The sequence below is a fragment of the Mus musculus genome, chromosome 7 (assembly GCF_000001635.26).
Source record: "Mus musculus strain C57BL/6J chromosome 7, GRCm38.p6 C57BL/6J".
NCBI lineage: Eukaryota > Metazoa > Chordata > Mammalia > Rodentia > Muridae > Mus > Mus musculus.
In genome coordinates, this window is record NC_000073.6 from 51,879,412 (window position 1) to 51,894,571 (window position 15,160).

Sequence of the window (15,160 nt, forward strand, 5' to 3'; positions counted from 1 at the left end):
AGAAACAGCTTCCACCCTTCCATCCCTATTGTTGAGCAGTACAAGAAGCCCTCTGGGACCGCTCAGCCAACCAGGGGCGGAAGTGAGGAAGCCTCATTAGCGTTTGGACGTAAATGTACACATGCGTGATGCTCAAGCGAGCCTGTAACGCTATGCATGCTCTGCGGTTATGGGGGGAGGGGACACTGGGAGCTTGGCGGTCTTATTCACACTTCCTGACCTTTTGACTTAATGGGGGCAGAGGAAGGAGAGGTTGTGATGCAATTTGGGGTGACTGTTTTGGTGAAAGAATTGGGTAGAGTTGAACCTTCATTTGTGTGTGAACAAACGTTAAATTTATCTAGAATTTTGTATTTCGACCTGGTGTCTTGTTTTAGCCTAGCCTGATATGACTGGAGTCTGAAACTGTTTAGGGAGCAAAGGAGCCAACTTATTAATTTTTTGTATTAATTACACTGGAAAATTAAATTATATCAACTCTAAAGAATTGACTTGGTCCAGACATCCCGAGTGAGTTCCTAGTGTGGGATTAGAATGAGAGCAAACTCAGCGCCTAACATTCTGTTTTCTGTATTCTAATACACATAGAGGTGGGGTGGGTTTTTTCTACCAATTACTATTTTTAAATTACAGTCTTTGCTTTTTCCATTTTCTTTATCTTCATCTTTGTTTTTATCGACTCCCTACCCACCACCCTAAACCTCTCTTAACAAAGTTTGATGATTTGTTCATAGGAGATTTTATGTAAAGGAAATAAGATCCTGTGTTCAGAGGGACACTCATTTGGCCTCATGGTGTTAAATAAAGGCTCAGACAGGTTGGGAGCATCCGCCAGGCACAGGAAGTCCTCCTTTCCTTCCCACCTGTCCCAAGGGACTCTGAGAGGCAGGGCTGAGAACAAACTCTGTGGTCATTGCTGCTTTTCCCAAACAACTTCTTAGTTTTGTGCTCGTAACTACAGCTCCCGACTGATTTGCCTAGCTTGTCTTTGGCTTCTATCAATGAGTCCTTCTTCAAGGAATGCCCTGCTCTAGCTGTGGAGAGTGTGGTGGTCGTCCTTTCCAACATGGGTGTTCAGGTTCTGACTGCTTAAGAGAAGGTAAGAGCTGGAGGAACCAAGGCAGGGCCACGGTGCCTTGCCTGTGCACCTATGCACCTCGGAACCTGTGCTGCGGGCTGCCTGAGAAGTTTCTGACCAGGAAAGATAGCTTGGGTTTCATCTGTGTGCCACTGAGCTTTACGTACAGCTCTTCATTTTATCTGTGAGACCCTACTTTGTGCATTGGACTATGCTTTGCTGGGAAAGAAATCTACATGGCAGAAGTCACCAGAGTCAAAGGACTTGTGATTGGCCCCTCTCCTTAAGTTTTCTAGCATGGCACCAAGCTTGATACCAATCACTAATTAAACTTTTTGAGTTTGAAGATGTGGCAAAATTTCAGGGCTTAATTTTATCTGCAGAAACATGCCTTTTTGAACTATTGTTCAGAAGTGGAGGGTTGTGCCAGTTCACAGAACCTTGTGAAGACCTGAGCTGGTTAAAATATCTGGTGTGTTTCTAGGAAGTTTCGATTAAAATTTCTGTAGAAATTGTACCATTATTTTTGTGTTTTTGTGATTTTGATATTGTGTCCCCAAAAAGAGCCAGTTTATTTAATTTTTCTTGAACTCTCACACAAGTTTTCCAATCAATGTCGTTTGACTAGAGGAAAGACCAGGAGGGAGACTAGAAGTATCTTCTGCCAAGGTGGGCTAAGGTGTGTGGTGACTTCATGTATTAGATGTTTTCAGGGTAATTCACCTGAGATGTTTCTATTCCCTTTTTGTTATGTGAAATACATAACACACACACACACACACACACACACACACACACACACACACACACATTACATATATATAATATTGCACGCAAATATATTTATGTGTTGCATATATATCTGAAGAAAATGTGGAATTCTGATAGTTCATTGCTATATTTGAGTTAAAATATAAGTTTATGTTATAAACAATATGTAAATCTTCTCACAAAGTAAGTGCTTGCCAAATTGAGTTATATAAACTTTTGATGTGAGCCGTAACAGTTTCCACATAATGACTTTAGATGGTTTTCTACTCAAATTGTGTTTCAGCTTAATCTGGCAGAGGTCTAAAAATCTGTGCTTCATTGTCTGGAAGAATAGTTAAGTAGGATTTTTATAACAATGACTTGTAAGAAATTTGAACTGCCAGAAATATTTTGTCTTGAGAAAGAATTGTATGTGTGTGTGCATGTTTTGTGTCAGTGTGTGTGTGTGTGTGTGTGTGTGTGTGTGTGTGTGATTGTTTTATCCAAGATAAGTCATTATCTGGCTATTAGTAAAAAAGATACCTAAAGAGTTAGCAACAGAGACTGGGTACAAGAAAGGTATGGAGGTTTAATGCCTGAATACCCCATTACTTTGGGCAAAATATCTTCCTAGGCCACCAGTCTCTTAGGAGTATTTGAGAATTCCACTTCTCAACTTTTCTAAGGGCTTATGGAGTCTATTCTCCAGTTATGTAACTAAAGCTGTATATTATTTTGCCTGATACTTTTTCAATTTATTTTGATTTGGTTCCCGACAGAGGTTATAGCTCTATTACAATATCTGAGACTGCTTTTATGTTTAAATTGTGGACTTTATTTTCTGATTGGGCTCTTGAATTGAGGTTTCACATTTATAACTTGGAATAGAGGTACAGACATGTGATGCCAGCACCTGGGAGACTGAGGCAGGAACGCTTTAGAGTTTAGCCCAAGATGGCTCCATAGTGAGTTGGCACAGACTGGGCTACAGAATCAAACCAAATTAAAATACGACCCAATAATAATAGCGGTGTTCTAATGAGAGGCAGAAAAGTAGTGGGTGTGAATAGGAGGGCAAGTGGGAAGTAACTGAGAAGAGGAGGAGGACAGGGATATGTAATCAGGATTTATTGTATGACAAATAAATCTGTTTTTAATAAAATGAAAAAATGGCAACAGCAAGGATTTTGCATTCAGAACATTGACTGAGGAGCTATATCTTCCAGAGATGCTACTGGTTGGTTAAAATAAGTCACATGACAATAAAGTCCTAAGTTGAGGCTAGTTCAAAATGACATTTCTCCTGCCAGATGTTGGAAGAGTTTTTGGATTGACACATTCATTTTGTTTTTAATTTTAAAAGACATGGTTAGTGACCTATAATCTTTGATTTCTGCATTGTTTGGAACCTTTAACACTTAAAACTTAATGGTTAGCTGGGCAATGGTGGCGCACGCCTTTAATCCCAGCACTTGGGAGGCAGAGGCAGGTGGATTTCTGAGTTCGAGGCCAGCCTGGTCTACAAAGTGAGTTCCAGGACAGCCAGGGCTACACAGAGAAACCCTGTCTCAAAAAACAAACAAAGCAAAACAAAAAACCTTAATGGTTAGAAGTGAGGTCAACATTGTAGACAAGAGCTAAGATTGCATCTAAAGGTAGGACCCTGGGCTGCACATCTTTTGAGCTTTACTGCTTTTAGTGTTTTTGTTTGTTTGTTTGCTTATTTTTTTTTGTTTTTTATAATGAGATGAGAGGGGTGGAGGATGAAAGGGAGACAGAGAAGTTTGGGTAGTAGCTATAGGCACCTGTGTGTTTCAGTGAGTGCAGAATATTGTCATATTAATAGCTTATGATTCTTAACTGATACCAAAGTACAATATTCTTTTTTACCATCTCTAACCCCATATAAACTACTCATTTTGATGAACATAAATCAAATTAAACACTTAAGCTCTGGTGCAGATCTCAGCATGAAGAGAATGTTAGAGCTTTGGTGATGTGCAGTGTTCATTCATACTTTGCTGACATCTCCTTCTCTTCTCTCTTTGCATATTAATGATTGACATTTAGGAAAATCCTATTTTGTTATAGAATTTCTTTTCAAAAGAAGTCATTGGATGTTTTGTTTTGGCATGTTTTCTGGTGGTGATAATTTAGATTGCATATAGAATTCATTGAACTTGAAATATTTGCCAAGTAACATCATACATGTTGAATCTTCACAATCATTTTGAACGCTCAGGTCAACAGTTCACAACAAAGAACTCAGATTCAAAGAAAGTCCCATGACATGTACAGTTTTTAAATGGCTAGGCTGCTGAGCCATTATTTCACCCTAGCATTCTAGATTTCATCTCCTATAATGGATTCATTCATTAGCATTCCTAGTGGAATCTCTCAGAAGATGAGAGTTGTATGATTATAGTTGTGCTTCTGTTTTTTTTCTTTACAATTTATTTTCTATATAATATTGTGTTATATAGATATATGAAAATATGTTTTCTCTATGCCAGTCTTCTAGACATAAGAGAAAGCATTTGACAGTAATCAAGGCTATACCTATAGGAGGATGGAAGGATGTTTTCCCATCAGAGCAGATCTGTTTTCAGCTGCATTCTGGAGTAATGGGCTAGACAGTCTTTAAGCATGATGTTTCACTTTCAGGCTCATTAACTTTTCCTCCTTCCCTTGGGTTTGTCTAAGTCTCATCACATCCATAATTGCAATTCCACAGTCACTTTTCCTTTGGAAAGACATGGAAAGCACACCATCTTTGAAGGATTTTGTGTACGTTTCTGCATGTTTTCCCCTTTAAGGTTTATTTTTATTCATTCCAAGTCTGGACAGTTCAGTTACCCACATTTAGCTTTAGAAAGCTTGCAGGATCTCCAATTTAGTGAATTTATATGTGTATTTGAGGTCTTACTCTTTCCAATTGGTTAACTTTAATATTTAACAAAGTTATTGTTTGGTCTTTTAAAATGTTTGGATTACATACATTTTACTGAAAATGTCTTTCGTTGTTTAGAAATGTAACCTTTTTCTCCTTATCCCAGTGCTCCTCTGTTCAGTGTCTCATTGATCATTTTATATCCTGTATTTAAATTTACTACTAACAAGTTTTGTAGTCTTGGAAACTTTAAACGTGCTCCAGAGAACTGGCATGATATTTTCTTTAAGTTTTCTTTATGATCTAGTTCACACACAACATTTATTACAAATTATATAAGGAACAAATTCCATACTTACCTTTTTATTTAACTAGTATGAACTTTTTAAAAAAAATTTAAAAGTTGAACTAGGTTGTGTTTACTAAGAAATTTATATCTTTATTTTCCATTTCTATCATTTATTAATTGTAAAACTAACATACTTCATTATAAAATTTTTGTATGTATTCAATATACTTTGACGATCTTAATCTCCTATTCTCATATCCTGCTTCCCCTCCCCTGTCCTCTTCCTGTACCTCCAAGCTCCATTCTTTTCTTTTTCTCCCTCATTTCCTTCTTCTTCCCCTCCCCTCTCCTTCTGTGTCCTCCCTCCCTCCCTCCTTCCTTCCCTTTCTTCCTTTTCTCTTTCCTTCTTTCCCTCTTTACAGTTCAGTCATTTCACTGCAAGTCTCTCTGCTTCATTCTGTGGTGCATTCCTCAGACTCTGGATAGGTTTTCCTTCTAGCTGGCTCCATTTCTGTGTACTGTCTGGTTTTACCCAATTCTAAGGCATAAGTGTAGAGAGTTAAAGAAAACTCACTGAGTCATACCCAATGTAGTTAGGATTTCAAATATGCAAAGTAATTGGAGAGAAATTGGAAAATATGGAGAGGAATTAGGTTGCCCACTGTTCTTCTGCTGAGACAGGATTTAGAGAAGTCTTATCTGTGAAAATACCTCTGCCTGTGTATCTCTCTGTATTTGTCAAAGTTTAGTTATTTAATCTTTCTCGTATTTGAATTACCAACTAAGCCTCTGGGAAAATCTGACCCCATTCTTACTGACCATCTGTACTAAAATTGTGGTTATGTACAAAGTTTTAAAATAAAATTAGCTTAATTATCCTCACTGGTTTTAGTTAATTCTTCTGTCCATATTAGGAGATAGTTTGGGTTACATTTCTGGTGAAACACAAGAGAGATTGCATGAGAAATAAAGGTGCTACTGTCAAGGGAAATAACAACTCCACTGTTGAGAAATGCCGAGGGGAAGGATTGTTGTCTCTGCCTCCCTGGAACTGTTACATGCCATTAGGCTCACTGTAAGTGATCCCCTGATGGATTCTGTGCTGGACAATGAGCTTCAGAACCTGAGGCGTCTTCTTGCCTTTGTAGAGTGACACAGGGCTCTGAAACATCAATGCGAGTCACAGGGCACACAAAAGGGTGAGGGTAGAGTTACTGTGAGACCATATCTCACTTTCAGGGAAGTAGTGGGAGAGATTGTGTCTTGAGAAGGAAGACATTTTAAAGGTAACCCTTTTAAGATTTCAATTTAAATGTGTGACTCATGTGCTTAGATGTATGATTGATTACATACGTGTTGACAGGCTAGCCATCTTGTAGGATCCTGATGAGCTACAGAGGTATTATTATGCAGGAATAAACATAATTTTCAAAGAATTGACATTGAAAATATTTCAGGTGTTTTTTGTTTCTGATATTTAATCACAGGCATTAGGGAAAGTGTGAGCAATGCTGTTATAACTGGGAGAGAATAAACAACAGCAACATTGTAGTTCTTATGTTAATGGTCCTGTAACCTGTGGCAAGTTGTAGTAAACAAGGGTCACCTTCCTAGTGCTTCAGGTCAGATACTTAGAGAATGTCCCAGAGTGAGCTGAGTGAGTCAGGGATGAAAGTGTACCTTTCCTTGGTGAGGCACTATGCGCTTTATGTACTTACTACTTCTCCCAACAGTCAGCTCCAAGATTCGGGAGATAACCACGTTCTGCATTAAACACAGAAATAGATCATTCACTCAAAAGAAACCTTTTAAAATAAATTAACCTAAATACATTAGAGTTTAAGAATAACTACAAAGGAGTACTGTGCAGAGTTTGAAACAGTAAAACTCCAAAGACAGTGTGTAATTTAGTCACTCTGAAGTGCTTAGATGAAATAGCCATGATATTATAGGCATCTAATGAGTTGCCTGTTGCAAATAGTCTTGTGGTTTTTGTCACTTGGGTGGACTTCTTTTGGTTATTTTATGCACATACTGATTTGTAGCCAGAATAGGTCCTATGGTGAAATAGACTCGAAATGAAATGATTGAACTGTTGTGAACACAGGCGAAATCATTTTATATCAGATAAAAGACTCCTTCAATAGATTTATTTTACTTATATAGCATCAGGTTCTACAAATAATTCAGAGAGGGGCTTGAGATGTAGGTCAATGGGTAGAGTGCTTGCCTAACATGCAAAAGTCTCTGGGACTATTTTCCAGAGTTCCATATGCCGGTATGGTGGGTCACATCTGTAATCCCAGAGTTCAGGAGGTAGGACAGAAGAATCAGAAGGATGAGGCCACTGTCAGCTATATAGCATTTTGGGGCTACCATGGGTTACTTGAGACTCTGTCGTGAAAAAATATTAGACAAAGGTGATATACTTAAGGTCAAATTAAGTATTTAAATACTTAAACATATCTATATACCTCCACATATTTATTAAAATACTTTATAATTTAAATAGAGGTTTATGCTCTTCATACAGTGAAGTGATCAGGTCATGAAGTAATCTTATTTATTTACTTTTATTGTGTTGTATATTAACAAGGGATATCTGAGAAGCAAATTCTTTTTCTGCCACTCCTATTTTAGATGTAAAACATTAACATAGTTCTATGCTAAACTGATTACAAACAAAACTCAAAATGTATAACTAAAATAAGGAAGATTCAGAGCAAGGGAAACCGTAACAGAGGCCACCAGAGGCAGTGGTTGCAAGAAAGTGCTTTCCACTAATGCATTCTGTCAGACTATGTCTTTGTGGAAAGAGTTCTTGAGATTTGCAGAACAAGATCTTAGCCTTACTCTACTGTGATGCTATAGAGTCAAATTGCTTATGCCACTCTCCCCTTCTAATTTTGGTCTTCTGTGATTTTTGGAGTGGTAGTGGGGACTCTTTGAATACCCCTCCTCTCCTACCTGATACTGGGTGTTTTAATTGAGTGTCCTTGAATGAGTTTGGCCGTGACCAGCGAGTTGCATGTTGTGCTTATTCCTTTAGGTAATAGTCTTGCCAGAAGTCCCCATGTGCTTCCTCAGGAGCCTGTGCTTGCTGTCCGTGCTTGTGCTCAGCACTCAGATTCTGTGGCCATCCCTGCCTTAAACACCAGCAGACACTAAAATCTCCATTTAACTACATTTTACTGGGTTTCTTCCCCTTGAAGCTGGCTGGTCCTTTCCAAATACATTGTTTTACATGAGCTAAGCATTTATTGTTTGATTTTCTCTTTGACCTTTGATTGTTTCTGTTACCAAGTGGCTGACTAATAGTTAGAGAGCCACATGAATAAGGCAAATAATTTCTCCTGGGTTTAATAATTAATAACGAGCTGACATCACAAAAGTTCATGGTTAAGGCTCATTGCTCATTACAATATTGTGGTGGTAGAAGTTTTTAAATTTTAACTTGTATAAAAAGTCTATTGCTCTTTTGTCCCCACACTAGGTGTTAGGAGTGGATAAATGATGTGCACTGCCCTGAGCCCCAAGGTTCGCAGCGGACCTGGCCTGTCTGATATGCATCAGTACAGCCAGTGGCTGGCCAGCAGACATGAAGCTAATTTGCTGCCGATGAAAGAAGACTTGGCCTTGTGGTTAACCAATCTATTAGGTAAGGTTATAAGATATCACTTTGTGAGCAAAGATAACAGTGTCTTGTGTATTTTACCTCCTCTGAGAGTGTCCTTCTCCCAAGCATGTGATCATACCTGGAAAAGAAAGACCTTCTTTATTAGGATTTTTTTCATCTGGGAAATTGAAGCCTGTGGAAATTTAAATGAATTTCCCAGTGCCTCTCACGTTAGCTGTGTTTCATATCCCTGCGTCCTGCACTGGAATGTGGAAACCTGCGGTCAAGTTGCTTATACCGTTCCTGCTCTGGTCTGATTTATTTCTGACTCACGGGCTTGCAGCTGACCACTTTGACCTGTGCTTTGGTTCAAGCTGCAGGCTCTGTGACATCTGCTTCTAAAATTGCCTTTTCTTGCCCTACTTTTACATCACGCCTTCCAAAGCTGCTGAATTCAGGGACTCAGGGACAATACCTATGCCTTGTCCAAGCGGACTGACTGGAGTAATTTACTTTGGAACTAAATTCCATTTTTTTAAAAAATATCCATTTTGGAAAAGCATCATTGTTGAGAAAATGATACTGCATGCTAATGGTGTCCTTTCTTTTGTCTGATGAATTTCAAGGATCAAAGTGCAACAATGAAGGGTACAAATTTGTACAATTAAAGGCTCACCATATATTTAGCCATAGCATCCCCAGTACCAGATTTCCCCGAGAAGAGTGAGCCACAACTTTAGGACCTTATAGTTTTCAGGATGTAGGATTGAACTGTGGAACAAGCAGAGTGTGAGTGGTACTTTGTGGTGGGCAGAGAGGATGCACCTACACTATTTTATTACTGCAGCAATGCTGCAAGCTGCAGGCTTCACTTTCTAGCTAGGAAGATGGGGCTACGTGCTGCATTCCTCTGGCTAAAACCTAGCAGAGGCTAAGAATGCAGAGGCTAAGAATCCATTTGCCTCTTGCAGTTTTTCTCTGCTTCCTGGCTTTTATACTTATATGCTATATTTAAAAGTCTTTGTCTGTGGTGAAGTACTTGCTCTTTTCTTCATCATAAACACCCCATCTTGACTAACTTTGTGGTTTAACCAAAACTACTAAGTGTCGATATAGAAAATATACCCTTCAGAAAGATTTTCAGAACCCCTTTGCCCCAAGCAAGGTCCTCCACCCCACGGTGGGACTGTCTCTAAAAGAATGAAGAGACTTGTATTAGGTAGTACTTCACTATTAACTTCATCAAACAGGCAGTTATTGCCTCCCTTGCTTTTGACCTTCCAGGGCTAACTAATGATTATTATTAATGCCTAGCCATCCGCTACAGATACAAGTTGCCATTGGAATTGTGTTACAGAAATTGAGAACACAAGCTCTAGCACTTTGTATAGTTCCTGGATCTTAGTTATTATTATTATTTAAGTTGCTGTTCTATTTATAAAGTCCAGTGAAATTGTTAATTAAAAAAAAAAGACTTGTTGGGGGCTAAATCATACACAGACTTGAAAAAAATTGTGCTGATTATAATCAGTAGTGTGATCAACAAAGGGCCATGGAGATGGTAGGATAGGAGGAATGGGGGTGAGTACAGTGTAGCCCGATTATACAGGCGTGACCCAGTGTTGGGTGACTAGGTCATCAAAGTGTTCTGTTTAACCAATGTGATCATTCTCAGAGTGGCTTGATCAGTGTGAGCAGGCCAATACAGCCTCAAAGAACAGAGTCAGTGTGTGCAATGGAAAGATCCTTGGATTAGAAATCAGGAGACCTGGCTCCTTTCCGGGCATCAGGAGACCTGGCTTCAGCTTCTGGCCGTCCCACTGGTCGGAAACATGCCCAAAGTCCCTCAGCTATCTGTTCTGGGCTTGGTGTCCTCAACCATAACTGAAAGAGTTGGAGATATTCTTTAATATCCTTTCCAGCTCCTAACATCTACGTTTCCAAGAAATCTGATTCTGGAGCGTTTGTTTGGGCAGTTTAGGTCAACAAAGGACATATCTAAACAGAGTAAATATATAATGGATAATGTTTTTAAAAGAAGCAGATTATCTTGTTAAATATTTATTAGTAGTTGTAGTGAATGAAATTGATAGTTTATGTAATTTTCCAGGCAAGGGTTTCTAAAGGGATTAAAAAATGTAGTTATTGAGTATTATCTTTCAGTGGACTAGAAGTCACCCCAGGTAGACAGAGGAAACCTCAAGGAAACACTATTATTATTATTATAATTTGGAAAGGGGTCTAAACACTTGAAACTGTATAAAATGTTAAAACATATAGAGATAGGAAAATAAACATGTTTTGAATAATAATGAGAAATGAAGACATGAATGGTTTTGTTAATAATGAGAAATGAAGACATGAATGGCTTTGTTGGAAGGTGGCTCTCATTCATGTAGTAGCAACTCCCAGTGTGCACTTGCTTTGAGAGTGAAAATGTGAAGTGACCTTACTGTGGAGGGAGCACTCAGAGGGTTAGTGCACTTACTGCTTTAGCAGAGGACATGAGCTTGCTTCTCAGCACTCACATTAGGCAGCTTACACCCATCTATCATTCCAGTTCTAGGGGATATCTTGTCTTCTTTTGGCCTTTGTGGGCAGCACACACACATGGTACACATAAACTCATACAAGCACGCACACACACACACACACACACACACACACACACACACACACAGAGAGAGAGAGAGAGAGAGAGAGAGAGAGAGAGAGAATAACTAAATGTTTTAAAATCATTTTTTTACCATCTGAGTAATATTCACATATTTTATTGAATAGTACTGTCTCTCAGATCTTAGTTTCTATGTGCTTATACCATAGAACTGTCCTGGTGACAATCTCCATGTTGGAATGCTAAGCTTTCACATTCTTGTTCTCATGGGGTCATACCTGCAGAGAACTTTGATGACGCCATTTTAGTTATCTTGTTTAAAAGTAACTTAAAAATGTACTTTTTAAAGGATAGTCAGTGATTCAACTTGGGTGTTTCTGATCCTATACATAAATTGTCAATTGGAGATGGACTTTTTAAAAGGACAGTTTATTTTCAAGTTCTCTAAAGACCGAAAAAATGGTCTGATGGAGAGGAGAATTCAGGTTTTGCTATAGATGAATATTCACATTTATGTCTCCAATGTGATATGCGATATTGTAAATACCATTATAGAGTTGTAGTCATCGAGGTGAAGATATAATAATGAATGTTAGTCACCCTCAGAGTGTGTATTTACACTGGGACATGTGCTAGTTGAAGTAAGCAACATGACTTGTGAGGAGGTCACTCTGTGTTTTGGAACATTCACATGCCCTTTGGCATCTTACAGGAAGTCCTCTGTGTAGGTCTGCTACATTTTCAAATTATAGCTGGGCCAATGGACCAGCAGCATATTTTCAACACTTCGGAAAGTCTGAGCTGGGCCATGAAGAGTCTACCATCTTCATTAAGAGTGTGTGCTGGGCTGCTTCTTAAATGTGTTCCTGTTACCCATTACTGACAGGTCTGATCCATATTAAACACATGTGTTCTGTCTGTACTGTAGGCTGTTGACTCGGTTCTATTAACTCAAAACCAATTATCACTCAGTCATTGTTTATGCCTGTACAATGTAACGCAACACTAAAAGATTATGCCAGCAAATCGTGAGCAAAATTTTAATTATTGGTTGGAGCATAAAGAGTGTGAGTAAATGAATAGCGTTAGGTTGCAGCAATCATCCATAATGTAGAATTACGTACATCTAGCTCTGTGGTTGGCAGTGGACTTCTGAGCATTGAGTTGGTCTGGCTGTGAGACAAATGTAGTAACAAAATGTTTGTGTCACTTGGGCTTTTACATAGTTTAAAAATTAGAATTTCTCTACCTATTAGTTTTGGCCTATGATACTGAACTTACTGGTACTGTGTTTTAAAGAAAGACTTATTAAACATTGAAAAGAGTTGATGTTTTTCTTAATCGTTGTAGGTCTTCAAGATGAAGAGTTGTATGTTTATATCTACCTAGAAATTATGCTCTGTTTTCCCCAAAGCTAAGTTATGTTAAATTGATTTTGCTTATATTTAGAAAATGCATTGATAGTTGATAGTCTGGCAAGTTACAGTTTTCTGATCTTCTACATGTGTAGAAAAGAGAATTTATCAGTTTTCAACTTAACATGAGTAATGTGCTTGAGTTTTTCAGTTATTTCTAAAAATTTTCTGCAATTTTCTTTATTAAAAATAAACATCAAGCCAGGTGTGTGGCTGCATATGCCTTTAGTCCCAACACTTGGGAGATGGAGGCAGGCAGATCTCTGTGATCTCTGTGTTCAAGGTCACCTTGGTTTACAAAGCAACTTCTAGGACAGCCAGGGCTGTTACAAAGAGAAACCCTGTCTCAGAAGAAAAAAAAAAAAAAAAAAAAGGTAAACATCTGTCTTTTGGAGCCAGTGTGCTATCAAATACAGCTGTTGTCCAGCTTGGGACAAGAGCTTCTTCCTACTGCAGGGCACCTCTTCATTGGGTTCTCATCTTCCGTGATCCTCATGTTCTTGGTGTAAAACTTGATAGGCATCCATGTGCTTTGTCAGTGTAGCTATGGATAGGCACAGGTTTATGTCCTGCTGATTCTGCCCTTCAGAGTAGCCTGTGTGTTTGTTGTTTGAAAGCAGTTCTTGTAACACAACCCCTTTGCCATCTCTGACTTAAATGTGTGGTAGACTTGTGAGTCAGCATGTATTATGTCCTAGTCTGGAGTTCTGATATGAGTCACTTCCTATATCATACTCCTAAAATTCAGTCTCAAAAATACTAAGTAGTTTGACATAAGGTAACTCATTGTCAAAAGTGCTGAGTAATTTGGATTGGGCTAGAAAATGAGTCATGTTTGAGCCCTCTAGTAATGAAAAATAAATTGAAGTTGAAGGTGCAGAGGGATTAGAGTTTGCTACTGCAGCATCAAAATAGGTATGAAAACATGGCTGCACAATCTTCTCAGCTATGTTCCAGGCTTTCTATTCATTTCACAGTCCCAAGATAATCATTTTCTAACAAGCCTTCTATGACATTTCTGTGTAAGGAAAGAAAACAATAATAATTTCATTTGGGAAAATGGTTTGCTGTAGGAAATAATCACTGTATGTTCAGTAAATATTGAAATTGTCAAGCCAAATGGCTGGGAACTTAGACTTTGAACCTGGAATGCCTGGGTCAAAGTGTTGTGTGCTAATTGTGTGGATTTTTTTAAAAAAAGGTAAATAGTAGCCGGGCGTGGTGGCACATGCCTTTAATCAGCACTCGGGAGGCAGAGGCAGGTGGATTTCTGAGTTTGAGGCCAGCCTGGTCTACAAAGTGAGTTCCAGGACAGCCAGGGCTACACAGAGAAACCCTGTCTCGAAACCCCCCCCCCCAAAAAAAAAAAGAAAAGAAAAAAGAAAAAAAAGGTAATTAGTAACAGTCCCTCTGTAGTACTGTGAGAAGTAACGTACAAATGTTCACATGCCTGACATATTGTGTCTAAATGTCAAATGGGAATATTACATATAGTCTTATCTTTGGGGATCCAGTATTACTAACTTTTTGGGACAAACATCCATTCTCACTCCAATTGAAGATAAATGGATCTTTGCCCCCACCCTGAGATAGTGCCAGTCTAACATATTTTACAGATAGCCAATCTTTATAGAAACTATGTCAAACATATTTTAGAAGTGAGCACTCATGCTGATTTTAGTTATCCAAATCCTCCCTAAAAGTCCTGAGGCTGATGCTAATTTTGTTCATTTAGACTATAAAGGCCATAAGGGCCAGTGACTGCTGCGTTACTCAATCACATGCCTTGGCCACTGTCTACCAGTCAGCTACCAAGCATGACTTAAAGGATGTAAAATCAGAGTTCACTACTGTGGATGCAGAAAATAATTATATGACTTGTAGATCAGAGTATTAGGTTGATACCCATGGTTGATAAATACCCATGGCGTTTATGGGCCTGGGATCTGGTAATCCAAGATGCTTTAGTGGTACCTGTCTCTTATTCTTGGTTCTCTAGATGTGCTAAGTAAGATATGGGAAAGGCAGGGCTGAGAATGTGACTGCAATGATCTGACTCCAAATACACTTGTGTGTGCTTTATAATCGATCTGTGAAGTTGCCTAACACAATAAGGAAGACCTGATTTGTGAAGCAGAGGTCATTAATTACATGTTAATTTTACTTAAGGAATTATAATTCATTCTTCACAGCCTGCTCTTATGGATATATGTTTTGGGTAAATCCAACTGGCATTGTATCCTGCCTTTTCTTAAACGCTGTTAGTGATATGTGTGGAATGCAAGCGAAATATTGAACCATTCCATAAAACCATTATAACTGACTTCTTACAATTATATAGTACATTGAAAATATATATTTAATGACTTAAGGTTTTGATGGAAAGTATATTACATATAAAGGATTTTTTTAAATAGAACTTTTCAGTCTTGCATTTTTCCTTCATTTGAGGCAGTCCATTTCAACTATAAAGTATATAACAGTCTGTGTTTTAGCCAAAACCCCCAC

The 15,160-nt window shown here is 38.4% G+C and overlaps 1 protein-coding gene across 25 annotated transcripts in view; it reads left to right on the forward strand.

The window, feature by feature from the left end:
- The window catches only part of Gas2 (growth arrest specific 2), a 133,215-nt gene that overhangs the window by 17,621 nt on the left and 100,434 nt on the right, over positions 1–15,160 (forward strand). For 23 of the 25 annotated variants that reach the window (XM_006540625.4, XM_006540624.4, XM_006540620.4 and 20 more), the window contains one exon: positions 8,501–8,665. In XM_006540625.4, coding sequence (XP_006540688.1) covers positions 8,518–8,665 — 148 coding nt within the window. In that variant the 5' untranslated portion in view covers positions 8,501–8,517. Of the gene's footprint in view, positions 1–22; positions 1,100–8,500; positions 8,666–15,160 lie in introns of those variants that run through there. The other 2 variants (XM_006540621.4, XM_006540626.3) reach the window with 2 other exon arrangements.